We start from the raw sequence: 19,708 nt of genomic DNA, 5'->3' as shown, positions 1-19,708 counted from the left end.
ACAGTGAAACTGATACAGCTGGATACCCTTTACTTTAGTGCTTTGAAACTGCAGATCATTGGAAAACTGTGCCATTTATTAGGGAGCCCACTTAGGCAGCCCAGATGTAGCTGGTCACTTGAGAGGGAGACGTCCTCATAAACTCTGAGCCTTTAGAGCGGGCACAACACCTAACTGCAGAGTCTAAAAAAAAAAAAAAACCTACCCTACCGCCCCCACCCACCCACGCACTTCCTTAACTTCCACATCTTTGGCTATTTGCTAAATCCTGAACCAGTGCAGCTGTCTGGAGGAGCCCGAACCTTATAAGAGGTCCCCTCATTTCCTGAAAATCCTTCTCCCTCTTTTATTTATCAGCGTCTGTGTCTGTCTCTAGGCCTGCGCCTGCAACACCTATATCCTCTCCAGCCTGTGCCTGGTGACAGCACAATGAAAACATTTTTGTGAAAAGTGTTGTTTCAGTGCTCCGGAAGTCCCGCTCACCTAAGTAGTTCCTTCTCCATGTCTGTCTGTCTCAATTTTTTTTTTCTTTTTAAACAGGGGGACGGAGGGGAATCATAACCTCCACTGGGCTCAGTTCCACACAATGAATTACCTCCAGATGTAATTCCTATCCCCCGCCCTTCGCCCTCAAATTAGTGGCTAGTAAAAATTAGGTTTGAATTAGCCGCGGTGTGGAGAATAGAAGAGTTTGAAATTTCCATATAATGAGTTTATTATTCTTTGCTGGAATGCCATTTTCCTGAATTAATTTGATCAGGGTTTTTTAGGTGTAATTGGTGTCTAGCTGAATGGTGTTTTAGTCATGAATGGATAGCCACTGTGTCAGCAGTAAGTCAGAAGGCCGAGGTAATCGGAGGACTCTGAAGTCCGCTGTCCAGAGTTAAGAACAGAACGCTCCACGTCTCAGTTGCTTCTGGAGATGATTCCCAAACTTTCCCCCATTATCTAATTCATGGTCAGTGTTTACTATTCCTCTCATCCTGAATGGAAGTATTTTTCATTGCTACTTGCAGATGCATTGACAGGATCCCTTGGACCTTAGATAGTGGTTGTTGCATAGCATATACAGGTGTTGTGCGCTTTTGACTGCCAGTGGAGCTTGTCTTGCTGCCATTCAACTGTGTAGCCATGGTTCTGGGAATGATAATCTCTTTGGCAGAGCTGGAGCTGTGGGATCCTCAGACACTACAGATCACTGTCATAAACGGGTCTCAGATTCATCCCAAACAGGAAATCTGAATGCATGGGACGACTATTGTTTCTCACATTTCTTTTTTTTAGCTGTTTCTTCATCTTAATGACATCTCACTGGCCAGGAACATTAAAAAAAACAACAACTGAGTAGCATGTGCTTTTCTCTAAGTAGGAATCTAATTTAAAGTGCAGCCGCCTTAACTGTATGATAATATCTACTACTGTGAAAAAAGGGAAGTTGTCCGCCATGCTCTGCTCTTTCATCTAATTCCAATCTGCTGTATAACAGGTAAACTGCTGTGAGCCGCACTTGCTTGTTTAAATTTACCCGTCTCAGCCGAGCCTTTGATTTCAGCAACTCGTTTAATTCAAATACGCTTTTGAAGAAAGGCTATTTTTCTTTTTTTTCTTCTTCTTCTTCTTTTTTTTTTTTTTTTTTTTTAGGAAGGGGGGTTGGGCACTGGAGGCAGCTGTGGTGTTGGGAAAATAAGAGGCGGCACAGGAGGGCCAATTTAACCTGGAGTGTCTGTCGCTAGTCTACAAGCTCCTTCGTTTCAAGAGGCCCGGTCAGCTTGAACTGTCTGACTTCTGTCATTTCGATCTCTTTTTATTTTTCTGCTGTAATGTATACTTTAATTCCCGCCCGCCTGCCGTCTGTGTGTAGCGGCGGTGTCGGCAGAAGCAGCTGGAGGGGAGGTGCAGGTATCATTAAGCCTTGGAGAGGCACCAGCGGAACACTGCTGAGTGCTATACGTGGCTCCTCGCAGCGCGTGTTGATATTTCTGGGCCCAGTGAATGTACAGCCTGGTTTATTTTCAATAGGAACCCGAGGCCGGGCTTGGCCGGAGAGGGCTCCGGAGCCCCCCCCCCCCCCCCCACTGCTTACTCGGGCTGTTGATATTGAGTCAAGCAAACACTCTCTCAGGGATGTCCTGTTGGGCTCTGAGCCAAAGTCGCAAATGGAAGTCACATGTGGAGACTCCCAGAGGAAGGCAGTGAGGCCTCAATTCACACCCATTGCAACTACTTTTTTTTTTTTTTTCTTGTATAAGTTTTATTAAAAGCAATACTTGTACACATATTAATAATTTTTTACACCAGATTACTAAGCCTTACATTTATGTCTTATTCACTGATTTCGAAATTGAATATTTCTTAAGATAGCTATAATTTTACAAACAACAAACATAATAAAATCAACATATTTATTAATTTGATCGAAATCAGCCCCCCCCCCCTTCATTCACTGTTCAAATTTTTTTTTTTTTCCCCCAGCAGTGAAATACATATGCAAATATATTTGGACACTGTCATTATCAGCCACTTAATAGGCATTTCATTAGGGATTTTCTGAATGCACGGTGCAAGGCAAGTTGCCATGGATACCCTGGTGCTTAAGTACAGTATATTAAAATGGTGCTGCCTTCCAACCACTTATATAATCACCGGTCCATAATGGTCTCTGCTCTCTGGCCATAAGCAACATATCGTGTGATCAGCATTGCCCAGGACTAAAAAGAGCCCTACCCCCTCATTATGCCTTATTTGGCTCTTTAATTAATTTATTTATTTGTAGTGGCTCGTGAATTGTGCTTGTGGAACATTTGTGTGACGACTAATGAATGGTGCTGACGTGTGTGCTCTGTTTCATATGTGTGGTGCTTTGCTCTTTGGAAACACCGGTTATCACTGTGTGGGAGTTGTTAGGGGGGGGAGTTGAGCATATTTTAGCGGACGGTAAAATCACTTCATTTTTTTTTTTTTTCCCCGACTGGCACTTAAATGTGAGAATGGACGAAAGAGGAGGGAAGTCAAATGGATAACCTCCCAGTGCAGAGTGAACATCACTGATGTACTTGGCCTCCAATAAATACAGACCTCGCGGTCACAGGAAAGCCACAGAGTCTTCTCCTCTGTGTGCTGTTCTCTTTGTCTTTTGTGCTGATTCCACATGTGTATGTTAACAGGTCATACATGTTTACTTAACTCATTCTAGATTACACTCATTTATATCATGAGTGTGCACCTTTTGTTGACTGGTTGTGAAAGGGTTAATTTGGAGTGATTCACACTGCTGAAGGCTGGGCTGACACTGACTGACAGATGTTATGGCAGTGCTTGTACTTTGTGGTGGCTTGGTAGCACTGGAGTGATGGTGGCAGGAGTGACGAGGGAAACCGCTGCGATGGTCGCTTGACTTTGTCTGATGCCCCAGAGGCAATGCACTTCATGGTGGTTTTAATTGAAAATTAATAGTTAGCTGTAGTGTGTGTGTGTGTGTGTGTGTGTGTGTATATGTGTGTGTGTATGTGTGTGTGTGAGTGCATGTGTATAGACTCTGGAAGTGATAGCAGTGCCGGGAGATGGGAAACAACATCCGTCGCCAACGTTGTCATGGCGTTGCACTGCATCTCAGATCACTGCTCCCCCCACTGCTGCTGCTCCTGCCAGGGTTGGTAACCAGCTGCTGCCACCATCACCCCTCCCCACTGTACCCACTACACATGTCTAACCCCCCCCCGACTCCCTCTCCCTTTCTCCTCTCACTGTTCTGTTGCCACCACATCAAGACGCTGGTGGGCCTGTTTGTCTCCGTTGACCTTGGCAGCAGAAAGCACTGGAAGAAGAGACATAGGGAATAAATACCTGAAGGGAGGAGGCACACAATTGTCACAGATGTGTAGAAATAGGCATAGCATTCCCCCTAGTGAAGCGAATGTTTCTAAGGCCAGGGGCCTCTTGTTTGTCTTTTCCAGTGAGGCGCTCTGAGTAGTTTATTAAAGGGGCTGAAGGAGCTTTCTAGCCTGAAGCCCTTTGCGCTGAAAGAGAAATGGGAGAAATTACTGGCATAATGTGGATGCTTAGAGCAATTAACAGCAGTTGTTTAATGTTAGCCTCCTTTGCCTCTCTCTCTCTCTGTCGCTGTTTTTTCACTCTTGCTTTTGCGCTCTTGTCATCTCCCTCTCCCTCTCCCTCTCTCTCTTTCTCTCTCTCTCTCTCTCTCTTTCTCCCGCTTGTTTCAACTCCCACTGTCTCTCTCACTCTGCCATGATTGTTTAGTGTTTACCCTCTCTGCCTCAGAGCTCAGACAGTTGACAGTAATGAAAATGCTACATCTTTTGGTCTGTGTTGGTCTCTTAATAATGATATCATACGGCTGAAATATGCTCCAGCGGAGCCGGGGAGATAATGTACTATTCAGAGCCTGTTAAATCATGCCAGCGCACCACTCAGAGCTGCAAGTTCAAGTGGTCTTTACCCTGCGCTAGGGGCTACATCTTTTCCTAAATAAATCTGTCATAGTTGCCCTGGGCGCCTCTCTTTAAAACATAAAAGTTCTTGCACTCCCTATAACCTCGTGCTGTGGATGCCTGCACATGTGTGTGTCTGTTAGTGTGAATTTAATTTTAGAGTTGCATCTCTGCCAGATTTAGATGTGTGTTTGCATTTGATTCTGTTGTGGATATGGCACAAACTTATGTAGGCAGATGTTAAAAAAAAAAAAAAAAAAAAACATAAAAAAATAGTCCCTTCTTGTACTAAATCTCTCAGGCCCATGTGGCACATCGAGTTGGTGGCAGATGGACTGGCTTTCTGCATCTGCTGTGTGCAGACTGGGGGCTTTGTACTCCTCTCTCCTGGGGAAGACCGAGCCTTTCTTCTTGCCAGTAGATTCCTGTCTGTTGGAGCGACTAAGAAAAACATCTGTGGCATGCAAGGGAGAGAGAGGGAGAGAGAGAGAGAGGGAGAGAAAGGAAAGGAGAGAGAAAGAGGAGGGAATTTAAAAAAATGACTAAAGGATTGGCAAACACCATTAGCCCTAAATGTTTCATCTCATTGCCTGTTGTGCATTGTTTACAGTAGGGGAAACATGTCGATACATCGCATTCAGCACATCTGAGCCCAGCCCAGCTTAATTCAGCTCGCTTCAGCTTTCATCGGCTTCTTTAGCAGGCGGTGGGGACTGGTGGTTTTTGCGGTTCTTGTTAGAGATACTGAATTCATTAGGAGAGACTTGTTCAAATATCTGAATCTTCATGTAAGACATCTGTACAGACACGTTTGCCTTTTATCCAAGCTTTGAAAAACTGTGACTGTGGGGGAAAGCTGCGAAATGTTTGTCAGCTTGTGTTTCACTTTTTAATTTTTTTTTCTTTAAATTTAATACCTTCCTTTTCCATAGAGAATGAATTTTTAGTTTGGACAGGCAGATTGTTTCAAGCTTAAAAATGTAGAATTGACAGCTGTGTAGACAGTGGCGATAACACAGTAGCAAAAGAGAGTGGAAAAGCATCATCTTAGCATTTTGTCTAAGAAAAAGTGAGGGAGCATTCGGCATGTGGAGGTCTCCCCGGTTCTGAACCTTTGTGGTCCCCCTCCCCTCTCAGATTCCTCTACAAAACGCCTCTCCTGACCCCCCCCCCATACACACACGTACACACACACAGATACACACCCCCCAACACATACACACACACACACACACACACACCAGTCCTTTGCCAACTCTCACCACCCTCCGCCCCCTCCACTCTCCACTCCCCACGACCAGCCCCCCTACCCCACCGATCAAGCCACTGGTTTTTGTGTACTATTGGTCCTCGGGCGTCAAAACAATCCAGCGGGGCTGCCTGACTTGTTTTAATTAGGCAGCACTGAAACGGCAACTGTCTCTCAGACGTGACCAGGCAGAGGTGCTCTCCCCTCTCACTACTGTAAATACCGCTGTAAATACTTCTCTGGTGATGTCTTTGACAGTAAGCGTCAGCTAGTTTCTCTCTACTTTTTTTTTCTTTTCCCCTTTTTTTCCACTTTTGATGCTCTTTTCTACTAGTGGCATTTCCCCCCCTCTCTTCATTTTTGATACACACTAATGCTTCCAGTCTTCTGAGAATATTTCTTCAAATGCTTCTTACGGGGGAGAGTGGATTTCTCTCTCATTGTTTAAAAGGTAGGTCATTTTATCTGTCACTCTCTCCTTCTCTCCTTTTGCAGTACTTGTGGTATCGTGGCAGTGCTTTGTGATAGCGTGTTACTTGGTAATGCATGGATGTGATACGGCTAATTGTTTTTAAGAGCCCTATACACTCTGCCAGAGCACAGTGTGGAGGCTACCGACTGCCGCTCAACCCTTTACTAATCCCATTCAGACGCTTTACATCTACACACACAGACACACACACACACACACACTCTTTGACATGCTCACAATCGGAGCTGAAAAGAAAAGCAGTGAACTGCACTAAAATAAAGCCAGGCACACATACCTTTGTGGCAAATGCACCTCTCGTCGCGGCATCCTCCAGCTCTGCTTCTGTCTCCGTTTCCCTCCCGTCTCAGCGATGCCGGCTGCATAGAGCAAAGCAGAGAGCTGGTCCGGCAGGTTGTGTGTAAGAGTGTGTGTGCGTGCGGTGCTTGTGTGTGTATGTGTGTGCACTTGCACAGGAGAGAGAGAGAAACAGAGAGAGAGCGTTCAGAGAAGCAGATGTGCGATTAGAGTGAGAGCAGCGCGAGCAGCCTGGTAAGCATGCAGGCGAGGTACAAGGGGAGAGGCGGCGAGCATCCTGCGAGGAGTCACGGTACTCCCCGTGTGAAGATCCCCTCGCACTCTCTCTCACATACACACACTCTCTCTTTCACACACAGGACCCACCCACACACACACACACACTCACAGAGTACTTACACTCAGTCCCTCTTAAAAATTTGCACCCAAATATACAGATAAACATTTTGTTTTCTTTATACTTAACTTTTAAAAAGTAACTGATCTAGATTTGTGGAATCAGATTTAAAGACAGTAAAATTGAGATCTAACAAGTAATTGCCATGTGTCTCGTCCTCAGTAAAGTGGGGAAGGAAATAATAAGTAGTGTTTTCCAGTAATTGTGATATATTTCATCAGTGGCAGGCATAAGAAATGATGGTCTAATTATTTCCAGTGTTGAGAGAGAAAGAAGCTACCGTGTCTCTGTCATAAATTTCCATTTTGTACACTACCCCCCCCCCCACACACACACACACGTACTCCCTCCACTATAACCTCTCCCACTCTTTTCCTTCTCTCCCCCAACTCAAGCCTCTCCTATTGGGCCTGCATGTCCGACCCACACAGGGGGCCCCGGTCGGTAATTGCCCCGGTGACAACTGGAAATGATAGAATAATTGTCAGGAGAGGCGTCTGGGCTTTCTTTTTTTTTAATGGGACGAGGGTGATTTAAGTATGCATGAATGGCACGGTGGTAGTGAGGCGGCGAGAGAGGGAAAGAAGAGGAGAGGAGAGAGAGAGGGAGCGGGGGGAGCTGGGGCGGGGGCTGGGTGGTGGGTGGCGGGTGTCGGATGAGGGGGGGGGGGGGCTGGCTTGTTTATGATGCCATCCCCCATAAACACGGCTGAAGTGATGACACAGATAGTGTTGCCTCTCCACGCGGTGACACCAGTCGACTTGTGGCCGTTGCTGCTACACACCCTCGGCTGTGGCAGAGGCAAGCACTCTGTTCTCTGGTCAAGCTCTCTGGCACTCCTCACTTCCAGGTAAAAAAAAAAAAAAAAAAAGTCAGGCAGACTCTGTCCATCCATCCATCTCTCCATCCATCATCCATCCATCCAGCCATCCACCCATCAATCCTCTGTCATCCGTAGTCGACTCCAGGCTCATGGCTGTGTTTAATGGTTGTGTTTTATTGCCGGGCTGTGTCTCCTGCCTTCCCCGCTGGTCGTCCCACTGTGTAACCGTGCAGCCTTGGTCTGCGGGCTCTGTTAATCTGCTGCTTAATTAGTGCTGATGAATGGCTCAGTGTGTGTGCCCGTATGCGTGTGTGTGTGTGCGTGCGTGTGTGCGTGCATGCGTACAAGTAAGGGTGTGCGTCCGTGCACAGATGTGGCTTTGCGTTTGTGTGTGTCTGTACGAGTGAGTGCATGCGCGTGTGAACTCACTTACTGTGGTATTTCTGTTCTTGTAGTAGTTGGTCCGAGTGTTTTTTAGATGTTTCTGCTTGCTCGCTAAGCTAATCATTGATCATTAAAATCAAGAGGGCAGAGATTCACCACTATGGTTAAACAGAATAAAAGGGCACAGCCACTGCATAACCTCTCATAAGCTAATAACAATCAAATATTAATCAGCTGCAGATGTGTGTTTTGAGAGGGCAAAGCTTTTACTTGAAGTTTGACTTATTTGTTTTTCTCCTGTCTCTTGGTTTGAGAAAAAAAAAAAAAAATCCCAAACTCTTTGGAGCAGATGTTTAGTTTGAAGAGGAGAGAGGTCACAAGACTGATAATCGGTGAAGCACTAATTATCTTTATCAAAGGCGAGTGGGATAATTTGTTTACTTAAATATTGATGAGGGTGAGCAAGGCATGGTATTGGGCTATTGTGGGCATATTATTAACATTTCATAGGGCTTTGTGCAGGAATGCGAAAGGGACTCCTCTTCATAATTTAATACCCTAATGCATAATGAGCTATGTGATTAGTTCACATGGAGAATTGGCCAAACTCCATTTTGAAGGCAGATAATTTACATTGTTCTCTAGAGTCTGGCATATAATAGGTTCTTTAGCGCAATAAAATTAAATGCTACACATTTTATATTTCAGCTTACAAATCCCCCTGGCAATATTCAGTTTTGAGTCTTCTTTTTCTTCTTCATTTTTTTTTCATCTGTCTTTTTTGGTTTAAAAAAAAAGAGGAGAAAATGAATTTTGAAATTGTTTAACTAAAACACATGTTTACCTACATGTTTTATTTAGAATGCACACTGGCCAATTAACACTGTTCATTAGCAGAGCTGCGTTATTTGTTTTGAAAGTTTAACCAATCACTTTGTTATGCTAATTGTGATGTAATTTAATTTGAGTTCCCGTAATGATGATGCCGCTATTATCCACATAAATGATGCAGTTAAGCAGCACGGCCTCATTTGCATGTGCTTGAAGGGAGAGAGGCTGAAAGGAGTCGGCTCCCGTATCACTCTGCTTTAATTTTCCACCTCTGTTCACTCCTGCCCTATGGGTCTTCCTGGCCTGTCGCTGGCTATTGATGATCAGCACTTTTATCTGAATTTTTTTTTTTTAATGACAAAGAGGCCTTTATTTGTCTGCTAACATATTCCTAGAACTGCAGTGTAGGGAAATTAAATAATGGAAATATGAGACTATTAAAAAATGCAAATGATTATTTTATTTATTTACATTTTTTTCAGTCGATGTATCACATGTTAAGAGGACAATTGATTTGTATGCCCCCACCACACAGCTACACACAGATGCGAGCCCCTTCTCATTTTTATTGGTTCTGTTTTGGATGGTTGTGGGGGGAAGAGTGGCTTCTTGAATTTAACATTTCCATATCAAAGTGGTGCTTTGTTGGCGAGGGCTTAATTTTTAATCTGTTGATTCCATCATCATCTTTGGTTTGGACGTTATTCAGATGTGGGTTGAATAGTCATGTGTGTTTTTTGAAATGGAAAGGTGCAGTCAAGCAGTCAGGCACTCCACACTCTCAACCAGTCTCTGTATATTTTTGTGAAATCAATTTCTTAATCCTACGAGGAGCAGGAGGGATCCTTTCTTCCGAGCAGTTTTAAAGTCCCCAACCGGGCATGGACAAAGTGTGACTAAGCCGGTGGTAAAGGCTGCCCATTATCTATTTTGTCGTGGGTTAGACTTTGGTAATTTTCCTGTGGAAAGATTATTTTTTCTCCTGACCAGTCCCCCCTCCTGTTATGCTCCTAATTGGTTACATAAATCTTGTCTGGTATGAATGAGGAATGTTGCGGTGTTGTCAACTGCAATCTTCACCCTTATTTACCAATTCATTAAGATCTATCGATGCAGGACTGCTGAGGGGGAATGACAACATAAATCAGAGCTGGAGACATAATGGCCCTAATCAACCAGAAATAACTGGAAACGTCACAATGAGCTATGTCTCTGTAGCTGTGCCGGCCGCGGCTGGCTCCCCTGCGCCTGTCCGCTGGATGTGCCGTGCTGTGGAGAGGACCGGAGAGTCAGGCCAGCAACTGTCATTAGCTCCTCTGATTTTTCTCTTCTCCCTTTTCTCTTCTCGACACCAGACTGGTGTAAAGAATTTGTCCGTTTTCTTCTTTTTGTTTTACAGCTCGCACGCTCAGTCCTGATCGCTTACAGAATAAACGTCTTTTCTAAGTGGAATACTTCCACACATGAGGTCTATAAATACAGTTAGGTCGGAAGTACCCTGCATTCACCGGCGCACCTCCTCTACACTTGGTAAAGATGATTGGATGAGACAATGAGGCCTCCCCTCTTTATAGGTCAATTAGCCCTGATTAGGTGGGCCGAGTTAATTAATGGAATTGGCAAATATGCAAATGAGAGCCGACTGATCGGCTTTCGTCACTGTCTCCTGCTTCAGCGGAGTGAGGTGCCTGATGGGTAACATGTAAATGATATGGGACGAGCCTAAATGCTGGAGAAAACTAGTTTCTCTCCTCCTCTCCTTCTCCTCCTGTGAGGGGTGTGCTGTGCTACAGTAATGTTTTTAAGAAGTGTGTATTTATTGCTGCAGCAGTGGTTTTGTTCAGTTTTTTTTTGTCAGGCAAAGGCAATTGGGCAAACTCTTAATTAATCTTATATTAAATTTTATCCTAAAATATTTTCTCCCATTTTTTACTGAATGGGTCCTTGTTGGTTTTAATTTAATATTTTATTGTTAGCCTAACCCCCCCCCCCCCTTTTTTTTTTTTATTAGTAATCGGATAGTTCGTGTACAGTAACTGTTGTGCCATTGTCATATTTCAGAGCTGGTTGTATTCATATTAAAAAATGAATTTGTATTAACATAGTATCATGAGCACTATTCATGAGTGCCTCTTGCAGTTGATTCTGAGGAGACATTGTGCAGACCGCACAATTGAACATGCACTTTACACTCTTTCCTCTGGTTTTCTTTGTCATTCCCCCCCCCCCCCCCCCCCCCCCCCCCCTTTCTGTACTCCACAAACACTGACTCTTGACACACACTCACACTCCATTCAGGGACACTTACACACTGTGGCAAATAGTCTGTCTTTTATCTTATTCTGTCTCATCTCCTTATTGTAAATAGAAGAGAATTAAGTTCTGAACGTTCTTGACTGAATGTCTCCTATCACAGAACTACAATTTATTGTCAGCTCAAATGAAGAATTGAAATATGACTGAGGTTTTGTCAATGTAGGGCTCATTGGACAGGAGATAACCACATTTGATTCTGTTGCTTTGAATAATGTTAATCCTGAAAAAAAGCAAAGTCCATTATTCATATTCATCTCTTTTCATTTGTCCCCACTCCTGATTTTGTAAATATGATTTCTTCAGCCCCCTCTTTTCCAAAGCAATCTTTATTCACCGGTGAAGCACTTTTGAAATTCCTATATCTGAGAGCAGAAACCATTACCATACACGGGTTTATAAGAAGTAGTCATTAATGCTCTTTTATGGTGGCCCTTTAGTGCCAAAAAGGAAGCTTTTAATTCTAAGGCACGACAGTCTGGCTTGCCTTACTTAATCCGGGGGACTGGGTTTTGTCGAACATAGCTTTCCAAGTGGTCGTTTTTCCATCACCGACTCCAAACTCACTGCTTGAAGCAGAAGGCTGTAATAAACTGTGTGTGGTGTCCCTATGCTGTGACAACTCACTACCAGAAGAAATTACAGTACACACCCAAGTACAAACAAACATATGATCATAATCAAAGATTTGTTGCAGGCATAAATTTATGGTGCCCCGTGCGTAAATGTATGCAAGGCTCCTGATAAAGTTATTTAAAACTTTTTTTTTCTTGCTCTTTATTATTTAGTCTTAGATTAAATTTATCACTTTAAAATGCAGTGGTTTTAAGCACCATTTTTATAGTCAGCACATATGTGGCATTTTGATTTATTAAGCAATCTGAAGTATTGAATATGTGAGCCCTTGCCCTTGCCCAGTTACTTCTTTATTTTGTATGCATAGCAACTTATGGCAATGATGAATTAATTTCACTCAAGCACAGAATCTGTGATTATTTTAAATGGTAACCATATCTTGACTTGATCAGAGAGCTGTGAGGAGTCAGCAGACTGTGAAATGTAATTTCTATTATTATTATTTTTTTTTTATTTTGATCTCACAAACCAAAAGAATTCCAGCCAGCCACCTGAAATGTGAGCTGATAATGAATGGACGTCTGGGATCACAGATTTACCGGTCACTTCTTTCTTTTCTTTTTCTTATCCCCCCTTTCTTTTTTGTCGTCCTAATGAAAATATTTTTTGCAACTCATGCATATAAGATGAGGGAATGGATCAGTGTTCTAGATAGAGACACAGCGGAGAACATCCTCATACTGAAAATGGATAGCCCAGAGAGTCTGAACGAAACCAGTGTCAAGCCTGTTGTGTGTTAACAACGTATCGTGTGTGTGTGAGAGTAAGTGTGAGTGTGTGTTAAATTCCCCAGTGTTCCCTAGACAGTGTTGGAGCACAGCAGACAGCTGTGTATTCCCACTAGATGGATGGCCAGTGTCATAGTGTGTGTTTACTGCACATGATAGAGCGGGAGACAGGCCAGGTAATGAGGCTACATTAAGGGCTTTTAGAGCTCGCAAACAAAGATGGAGGGCTGCTTCTTTCCCCTTTAATGATAGGTGTGTGTTTGGTGTGTATATGTGTGTGCGAGAAAGAGAGAGAGTGTGTGTATGTGTGTGTGAGGCAATGAAAGGCTCAATTCTCCTTACACCTTTGTTGTGTCATTTCTCGGAAGAAAGAGGAGAAATTCTCCCAATCTCTGGGCCAAATGCGTCGTCAGGACCCTTTCTCAGATTCCGTACCTGATGGAGGAGACAGATTTGCGTAGTGTAAGATTGAAGTGTAAATATTTGCTCAAGCTGAAGAGGAATAGCAAGCAAGGGTATGGTTGCACAAGGAATGAGACAAAAGCTGGAGTTGGTCTGAAGCTTTGCAAATAAAGTGTCTGTGTCTGTCCTTGCTTCATCAGGAAATACCTTTCTTTCTACTGTGCCTCCACCTTAGTAGAAATGTTGGAGCCATCAGCGATCGTTGTCAACAGTAAATTTCGAGAGCGCGGAGTTATCTCCGTCTCTCGCTATCTTTCCTCCACCCCACTACCTAAACACTTAGTATCACTATCATCTTCCATCCCAAAGCTATACATCTACAGAATTACCAGCGTATTACCAGGGCAATGACAGCCTTCCTCTCTGTTTCCGATCATGATAATAAGTAGTTTAGGTTCTCCCTCATTGGAAGATTGTGGCTTGAGGAAATGGCATCAAATAGCGGGTGTGTTGAAATGCAGGACACCGGCAATTTATGGGATGTCAAACACACGTGCGGGCAAGCCGGCAGCCTCACTCATGCACCGACTCAGATCAGAGCCAGGGCCCCAGTCGATATTGTAGCTCGGGGTGGCGTGGCTCCTTCCGACCCAATTGGTTTAGGACAGGGCTGAGCCGGGGTCAGGGCTGGTAGCCCTCAGGGAGAGAGGGTACGGGGCATGGAGAACCTGTGGTAGGAACACACATACACAAATGTAGATACACACCGGCATACAGTCACACCCTCAGGTGCTGAATATTGTCACTATCTGTCTCTCTTGAGTATTGAGTGTGCGTCTACGTATATGTGTGTGTGTCTCTGTCTGTGACAGTTCCATCACCCCCACAGTCAGATCCGCAGCTCGGTAGCCCGCTCATCATTGCAGCCTGGCTGTGTTTCTAATTGACATTCTAATTGGCAGATTTGAATGCCGCCTTTAGATGGCTAATTAATTTATCTCACCGCTGTCATTAAGGTTAAAGCACCATCTGATCTCTGCGAATATACTTTGCATATATCTGCATTATCATTATGCTGCAGTTAGACGTATTGCACAGATTTTATTTTGGAGGAGGGAGTGAAGATTATAGCGCAGAGACTATTGTTTGTGTATGAAATTCAAATTATGCCTCTCATTTTTTTTTTTTTTTTTGACTCAAGCTATATTGTCTAATTTCTTTAATTTAAAAAAAAAAAAACTATTTCTTTAAATGATATTAATGTTTTATACATCGGTAATCACATAAAAACACATTAAAAGCAAATTTCATTGGTTTGTTAATATCAAAGTAGCAATTTTCCTCGGACTTCCACGGTAGTTTGCATTGCATTCAGATATTATTAAAAATCCTTATTTCCTTGTCTCATATATCTTCAAGTTTTCTGAACATCCATCGCCGGTCTAAGAAAGAAAGCACAAAAAAAAAAAAAAGGGAGAGATCCAGGCTCCATTAGAATGTTCATAAAATCGTAGTAAAGGCAATCAGACAGTCTTTCTCTGAATATTTTAAACATTGGGCATGTAAAATTTATGCCTAATTTGAATACTTATTAGCCGGCTGATCTCGGCTGCAGCCTTGAGTTTCTTATGCTGAGATTCATCACCGGATTGGATGTCACATTGTGCCAGTCTCTCTCTCTCTCTCTCTCTCCCCCCCCACCTCCACGCACACACAACTACCTTCCTCCCTCCCTCCCACTCACTCTCCTTTTCTCTCTCTTTCACTCTCTTATTCTTTTCCTCTGTCTCCCTCCGTCAACCTCTACCCTCTCCTTTCTCTCCCTCTCTCTGTCTTTTTTTTTTTTTTCTGTGTCTCTCTCCATCAGTAGTGAGCGGTGTGGTGTTAAACAGGGGCCTGTTTGTTCACAAGCACGCCTTGTCCTGGCCTCTTCCCTATTTACTTGTGTCCCGGGCAGCTGTCGCCCTGCTCTGTGTAACTGCTCAGCCCTGTTTGTTCTCCCTGCCTGGATCCTGTTTATCCTGGCTGTAGACATCCTTTAAGGCCTGTCCTGTATCTGCCCCTCGTCAAACACACACACACACACACAAGCGAGCACACAAACACAATGAAGGACATGTACACACTTCTATTAAAACTGGTCAAAGAATACACATGATACCCATGTGGGCTGGGCACAAATGCACACAAACACACACACACACACTGTCTTAATCATCTGTCCCCTCTTTTGTTGCGTATGTGTGGATTATCTTGCGTTAAGTTGCTCTTGCACATAAAAAAAAGAAGCTGTAAAAAAACATTGTTAATGTGAAAGTGGCAAAACTGCTGTTGAAATTGGGGATGAAAATAATGACGTGCCTCACAGCTTTTGAAACTTCCTCCATAAGGTAGCGATAGTTACTGTATTTTTTTTTTTTAATCATTTGAATTTTTTATTTTAAACATTAAAAATAATTATTTTCATAACAGAGAAAAGCACAAAATGCATAATTTTGGGGTGCATTTTGAAAAGCCGTTTGTTGGGTCTGAGTGTCTTTTATTTATTGTGAAAGTGTCGACTGATGTTGGTGGGGCTCCTCTCTGCCCCGATGAAGGTACAGAGCATTAAATGCAGGGGAAAATGATAAAACATTTATTACTGGAGAGAGAGGAGGTAATATGCATAATTTATGCTGTTTTTAGCACAATCATTAGTGATATTTGTGATAGATTTTTTTCCCCTTTCTTCCCTTTTTCTCTATCTCGCATCAGTTTTCCATATCTAATAAAATATCTTGTATTTATTTACTGTTGTTTAAAAAAACATTTTTGTCTTGGATTCTAAATTTCTCACCCCAAACTTTGACTGCAGCTCAACATCTGGTTTAATTGTGTCCTGTTGAGAGCAGCAATTAATTTTTTTTTTTAATGTCACAAAATAAATGAATATATGAGGTTTGATTAAAGAAAAGGGGGGAACAAAAAGGAGTCGAGCCAATAAATGACACATGAGCATCCTGCCTCTATGGAAGCCTGCGAGGCAGATTTTATTTAGCCACAGCAAAGATGACAAACCCATTATGGTGTTCATCACCAGCCTTGCACCATGTGATTTGGTGCCTCCTCCTCCTCCCCCTCTTCCTCCTCTTTCTCCTCACCCCCTCCCCATCACCAAATTTTAATTTTGCATGATTAGCTTTGCGTCATTAAGCAACTTCATTCAGATGCGACACTAAAAATCTGACAGCTTGAAGACGTCAGATATTTTAGGATAACCCACGCTTCTGTTTTTCTGTCTGTGGTGCCTGGCTGTCTGAAAGTGTAATGGAGATATTAAGAAAGCATATGCTTATTTATGAATCACATATTTGATCAAGCATATTTTTTTTTCTTAGAAATGTATTTTTATTTTTAAAAAAATAGTAATGACAGCAATAAGAAAACTTTATTTCATAAAGCCATATGCTTTGATGATTCATGCCCAAATTTTAGTGGATAAAAACATTTGCCATGTTTAGGAACCCCTCCCATTTCAAATAGCACCAGGACGTGCATCTCTTTGTATTGCTTCATTTACACAATGAATGCATAATTGCTCCTCCTGCATCCCCCCTTCTCCTTTCCCCCCTCCCTCTTCTTTAAATGCTTTAATTTGCAGAGGGGGACTGAGGGCTTGATAATGGAAGCGTAAAAAAAAAAAAAAAATAGGAGGGAAGAAGGGGGGAATTGTAACAAGAAGAGCCCTAACCGGTGCCTCTTAATCACTTCTAGGTTTTAAATCATGATGATGCAGGAGTCGGCCACAGAGACAATAAGCAACAGTTCAATGAGTCAAAATGGAATGAGCACCCTAAGCAGCAGCCAATTAGAGGCTGGCAGTAGAGATGGGAGATCAAGCGCTGGTGACACGAGCAGCGAAGTAAGCACAGTCGAGCTGCTGCATCTGCAACAACAGCAGGTAAGTTGTGTTTCTCCCCCGTCTCGTCTCTGTGCCGCTCTCTCTCTCTCTCTCTCTCACTCTGTTTTCCCCTCGCTCTCCCACTCTGCTCTGCTCTGCTCTCTTCTCAGGCAGCGCTGGGGTTTTCTACATAGGCCGGTGGCACAATGAGATATTGTGTTTTTTAGTCTTGGTTTTTTTTTGTGTGTGTGTTGTTTAGTAGATGGAAAAAAAAACATTGTTTGTATAATCGGCTGTTTGTGTTGTTGGTAAATTCTCTCGTTAGTTTGTAGTGCTGTCGGCACGTTTTGCCTGAAGCTGTTGCCTGCAGAGTGATGAAAATGTGTTTTGCAGTGACAGTTTTAGTTGGCTGTGGATTTTGTTGTGTTTTTTTTTTTTGTGCTGGCATTTCAGTTTGTATTTATAGAGAACTCGTTGCAGCCATGTGAGGCCATGTGAGAGAGATAGTGTGTGTGTGTGTGTGTGTGTGTGTGTGTGCATTCAAGTGTGTGTTTGTGTGAGCGTGCACAAGAAAGAGAGTGAGATAGACAGAGAAAGGAAAAGAATGTATGTGTTGGATCGTTGTATGGACCTGTTTTGGTAGTGTGTGTGTGTGTGTGCGTGTGTGTGTGTCTGTCATGGCAGGGCTGTATCCACCAGAGGGCCTCCTAATTCGGCACTAGTTGGAGGCTCACACACACACACAGATACAGATGCTCTAACCACAGACCCACCAGTGACAGACTGTTTCACTTTGACCGCTTGACTTTTGAAAGACTAATTTGCACGCAGTCTCTACATCTCACTCTGCTCATCTAGAAAATCATTTAGTTTTTTTTTCACCCCACTTTGAGATCATTTCTTCTCTGACTGACTTGATTATATCCTTCCCTCCTTGTTGTTTATTTATTGTATTGATTTTTGTGAATTGTCGGTTGGAGGCTGATCCCAAACATCTGATGCTCTGTTCTCAATATATCTTTAACATTTCCTTCTTTAATATCATGCTTTGTTATAGTGACTCTATTCTTCTCTGTCAGAGCAAGTTGAGGATGAATGAACTACCGTGGGGGGGAGTGGGAGGTGGTAGTTGGGGGGCAGGAGTTGTGAAAGTCAGTCGCCAGCAGAGTAAAGGAGTCAAGTGTCTCTCGTGTCTTTTCACGGTGAATGATGGCTTTGACAGTTCGCCAAAAGAGCAGTGGGAGATGAGGTCGGAGGGCTGTGCTTTGGGGTGGATGGGGGACAGCGCCGCGGGTTTGTAATGATGTGTGCTGTCCTTTTGGCTGGATGGGAATTTTCATGCAAGCGTATATATTTGTGTGTGTTTATGCTTGTGTGTATTTTCGGCAGCAGCTGAAGCCCCGTGGTCAGCTGGTGGCCGGGGCAATACAATAGATGCCGATGTGTTTCTGTGTGTGTGTGCAACTCTGTGTGTGTGTGTGTGTGCGTTTGCAGAGGTGGGGGTATTCAGTGTAGCAAAATGAAGCATGTCCTGCAGGCCCACCACCACCACCTCTTCCATCCCCCATGCCCTGATCCCCTCCCAACACCCACCCTCCATCCACAGCACAACACCAGTATGTCCTGCTGGTGGCTGCATCGGCATCATAGTGCTGTGGCCTCAGCCCCCCCCCCAATTTATCACCACTCTGCCACTCTTCCCACACACACACTCACACACACCTGATTGGGGTCAATTCTCTCCTTCTCTCAGTCATCAGTCTTTCACATTTGAAGGTGTTGGATAGAGGACTGCTTTCTATCTACACTGATACTCCTCAGATAAAGGGTAAAATAGGAAGAGATAGAGAGCAGGACAGAAAGATACTGTCAAAGTGTTTTACCGTAGAACAACACTGCGGGTTGCATTACAGAACATGTACATGTTGTTATGGAAAGGGCTGTAGAAGGACTTTGTTAAAAAAAAAAAAAAATCTCTTGGGCATTTTTTAATTTTAGATTTATTTGAGTAATCTTCAACACAATTCATTTGAACTATTCTAAATTAAAATACATGTATAAATGAGAAATAGCTTTGAGACAACTGAGAAATGTTTGTGACCTTCATTTTTATTGAAAATTGTCTAGATCTGAGCAATAGATTTATTGATCTAATTATGAGACTAAATTACTAAGATCAGTCTATTTGAAATAAGTACAGAAAACTGTGTGTGTGTGTGTGTGTGTAAATGTAAACTCTGAAAGTCTAAAAACAATGAACGCAGCACAGTTAAAGATAAAAAAAAAAAGAAAAAAAAAATGCCACAGCACTGAGAGAGAAAGCGATGTAAGCATAAAGCGTCTAGTTAAGTCTCTGAGATGGACGTATGGTGAAGAGCCCATGGTAGTGGGTGGGTGGGGTTTGTGTGTGTTGGGGGGGGAGTATGACAGTGTGCACCTTGTAAAGAGGCCAGCCCAAGCCTTCTCCCAATCCAGAGACAGACACATTGAAATGAGCAGTCCAGCTAACAGGTCTCTGGAGGCTTTTTAAAACAGGGGCCCTGTGCTGTTAACTTCACACACACTTCCTGTGGCGCGTTCACGCTGCATCCCTTTGGAGAAAGAGCGTGGTCCGAGGAAGAAGACGAAAGCATTTGCTAGCGTGTTCATCTGAAGAAGGTGATTGTGATGTAGGGAGGTGTGTGTAAGTGACTGACAGCTTGCATGTGTGTGTATGAAGCGTAGATATGATGTGGTCATATATGCACGTGTCCATCCATGCTTGTAAATTTTTTTTTTTCTTCCTTTGCGCCTGCGTGCAGTAAAAATTTCCAGTCCATGTCTGCTCTGA

General features: G+C 43.3%; 1 protein-coding gene across 6 annotated transcripts in view; it reads left to right on the top strand.

Annotated features, from left to right (window-relative positions):
- Positions 1-19,708, top strand: part of foxp2 (forkhead box P2) — a 104,367-nt gene that overhangs the window by 24,874 nt on the left and 59,785 nt on the right. For 4 of the 6 annotated variants that reach the window (XM_041029851.1, XM_041029847.1, XM_041029848.1 and 1 more), the window contains exon 4: positions 16,752-16,938. The exons of the other annotated variants lie outside the window; for them this stretch is intronic. In XM_041029851.1, coding sequence (XP_040885785.1) covers positions 16,762-16,938 — 177 coding nt within the window. In that variant the 5' untranslated portion in view covers positions 16,752-16,761. The remainder of the gene's footprint in view (positions 1-16,751; positions 16,939-19,708) is intronic. 6 annotated transcript variants of the gene reach the window in all.

The sequence above is a fragment of the Toxotes jaculatrix genome, chromosome 22, assembly GCF_017976425.1.
Source record: "Toxotes jaculatrix isolate fToxJac2 chromosome 22, fToxJac2.pri, whole genome shotgun sequence".
Lineage (NCBI taxonomy): Eukaryota > Metazoa > Chordata > Actinopteri > Toxotidae > Toxotes > Toxotes jaculatrix.
The sequence above is the reverse complement of the archived record's forward strand: the minus strand, read 5'-3'. Positions and strand labels throughout refer to the sequence as shown.